The 2529-nt window shown below is 41.5% G+C and overlaps 1 protein-coding gene across 12 annotated transcripts in view; it reads left to right on the top strand.

The window, feature by feature from the left end:
- The window catches only part of DZANK1 (double zinc ribbon and ankyrin repeat domains 1), a 74648-nt gene that overhangs the window by 433 nt on the left and 71686 nt on the right, over positions 1-2529 (top strand). For 8 of the 12 annotated variants that reach the window (XR_009559153.2, XM_030872441.2, XM_060285516.1 and 5 more), the window contains exon 2: positions 1848-2026. Coding sequence is in view for 11 of the 12 variants with exons in the window: in XM_030872441.2 (XP_030728301.1) it covers positions 1918-2026 (109 nt within the window). In the remaining variant the exon portion in view is untranslated. The remainder of the gene's footprint in view (positions 1-1847; positions 2027-2529) is intronic. The other 4 variants (XM_030872438.2, XM_030872435.3, XM_030872437.3 and 1 more) reach the window with 2 other exon arrangements.

Raw genomic sequence — 2529 nt, 5'->3', positions numbered from 1 at the left:
GTGAGGGAGCAGTCTGGATGGAGGGGTTGCGGGGTAGGGGATGCTGTTGACGCCACACTGACATTTGGGCCTAACGGATCGGTCTACTGATTGATCTTCTTCGCTCGGGGCCCACTGGCCTACCCACTGGCAGCCTTCCAAGGGCAGCTCCTAGTCGCCGCATGAATTATTCCCTCCCCAAATGTTTTTATTTTGAACTAGTTTTTAACTGTTTTTATTTTAACTGTCTCTCACTTAAATGAAAGTGTGAGGACGGGCAAGCTCCAGAGTCCATCCCTTCTGTAGGGGCCGTTGCTCCACTATCTATATCTGTATCTGCAATTTAAATTCTTAGCCTCCGACCTGGAACTGTCCAACCAGGCATTAAGTTCACTGCTTAAGTTTAGTTATCCCACCTTTGGGTTATATTCTGTGACAAACCTCAAACCACAGAGATGTTCAGGGCAACATTATTTTTTTTAAATTATTTTTTTTTTTTTTGGTCGTGCCTCAGACTTGTGGGATCTTAGTTCCCCGACTGGGGAGGGAACCTGGGCCCCCTGCAGTGAAAGCGTGGAGTCCTAACCACTAGACCGCCAGGGAATTCCCAGGGCAACGTTATTTAGAATAGCAAAACCCAAAACTAAAAAGAAACTAGTAAATGCCTAAGTGTCCAATCACAAATTGATAAATAAGATTCTATAAGTACTTGGAAAATTGTAAATAATAGTGGAGGGTGCAAGAAGTACACTATAAAATTCGAGTTTTAATATAGATTTTAATTGAGTAAAACCTATGCATCCATTATCATTGAAATTTGAACAGACCATCGGAGATGTAAATGGTTGCTGTATTAAGGTGTGGGGTTTTTTTCCCCCTGAATCCTTTATGTATTAATAATTATGAGCCCCCCCCCAAGAAAAAGATCCCTAAGGCCTCCATACTTGTACTTAATTATTTATAAATACAGTAGATGGAGTGGGAGACTTTTGTGTTTTTTTGCTCACTGTTTATATCCATGCTAGCTTTCTTCCGGCTGAGGCATGATCCTCTGCCATCCTTCTAAAGTTTCTTTTGCAGCTTTCACATGCAAGAACCAATTGGTGACAACTGCAGGGCTTTGAACCTGGAGCTCTCCCAAACGAGTTGGCTCTAAATTAACATTTCATGCTACATACAGAGTTACTTCTGTTCCTCTTGTGTGCTGACTTGCCTGAAACCGAGAGAGGTGGCAGAAAAATGTGGTAATGATCCAGGGGTTGCTCAGGTCAGGTCATCAGTGATGGTCTCTGCTCTGATGAGTTCACTTAATTTGTCCATTTAAAAGAATTTTGTGCCCCCATCCCATACATTCATGCTTTTTCTCCCAAAGTGAGGTAAATATTTAGATAATCAAAACCCCACACCAGATCTCAACAGCAAGAATACAGCTGAAACAATAATTATTTCAATTAAAAATGATATTTGTGGGCTTCCCTGGTGGCGCAGTGGTTGAGAGTCTGCCTGCCGATGCAGGGAACACGGGTTCATGCCCCGGTCCGGGAAGATCCCACATGCCGCGGAGTGGCTGGGCCCATGAGCCATGGCCGCTGAGCCTGTGCATCCGGAGCCTGTGCTCCGCCACGGGAGAAGCCACAACAGTGAGAGGCCCGCATACCGCCAAAAAAAAAAAAAAAAAAAGATATTTGTATTAACACAACGTTGTAAATCAACTATACTTCAATTTAAAAAAGACAAAAAAAAAAAAACCCAAAGAACTGAGATGAGTCTCCCAAAAAATAAAAATGATATTTGTAGATAATGGATTAACAGTATTCTCTTTAGTTTTTACTGGTCTCACTGTATTTGAACGAGGTGCTTCTCTTCAGTGTTTGTGTTCAAATATAGGTGCCCATTGGAATTTATTTTCATCCACTGTTTTTAATGTAAGGAGGGGAAATGACGGCTGGTTCAGTGTGTGTCCCTCAAATCATTCCCCTGCGGGTGCCTCAGCCCGGAAAAGCCAACCATGAAATTGATAACAATACGCTTTTGGAAATGAAATCAGGTAAGAATCAAATATACTTGAAATCATTTAAAATAACACTGCCATATTCTTTATATTCATCTGGTTGTTGATTTATCTCTTTACATGTTTTCTATAATCAGGATCTTGGGAAGTTTGTAAAACTTGCAAAATTTGAAACAATGGTAGTTTATAGAGTGGTATTTATATAGATTAAAACTCTTGCCAACCTTCCATTTGTGTGGGTAATAGTTGTAGCAATGCCTTGACTCACCTTAGCCAAGGGAGGATTTCCTGATGCTTCCCCAGACTTTCCCAGGATTCTCATTATTTTTCTGGGATTTCAGTTTGACCTGCTAACACAGGCTTCCCAGTCAGACAGGTTGGAGAGTGAATCCTGGCTTTGAGAACTTCTAGTGACCTTCAGTACATTGTTGTGCCTTTATAAGTCTCAGCTTCCTCACTGTAAGAGAGTGATAGTATTATCTACTGTTTACAGCCATTGTGAGGTTTAATGAATCGATATGTGATGTGAGGGGCACAGG

This window comes from Globicephala melas, chromosome 15 (genome assembly GCF_963455315.2).
Source record: "Globicephala melas chromosome 15, mGloMel1.2, whole genome shotgun sequence".
Taxonomy (NCBI): domain Eukaryota; kingdom Metazoa; phylum Chordata; class Mammalia; order Artiodactyla; family Delphinidae; genus Globicephala; species Globicephala melas.
This window is presented reverse-complemented; position numbering and strand designations above follow the sequence as displayed.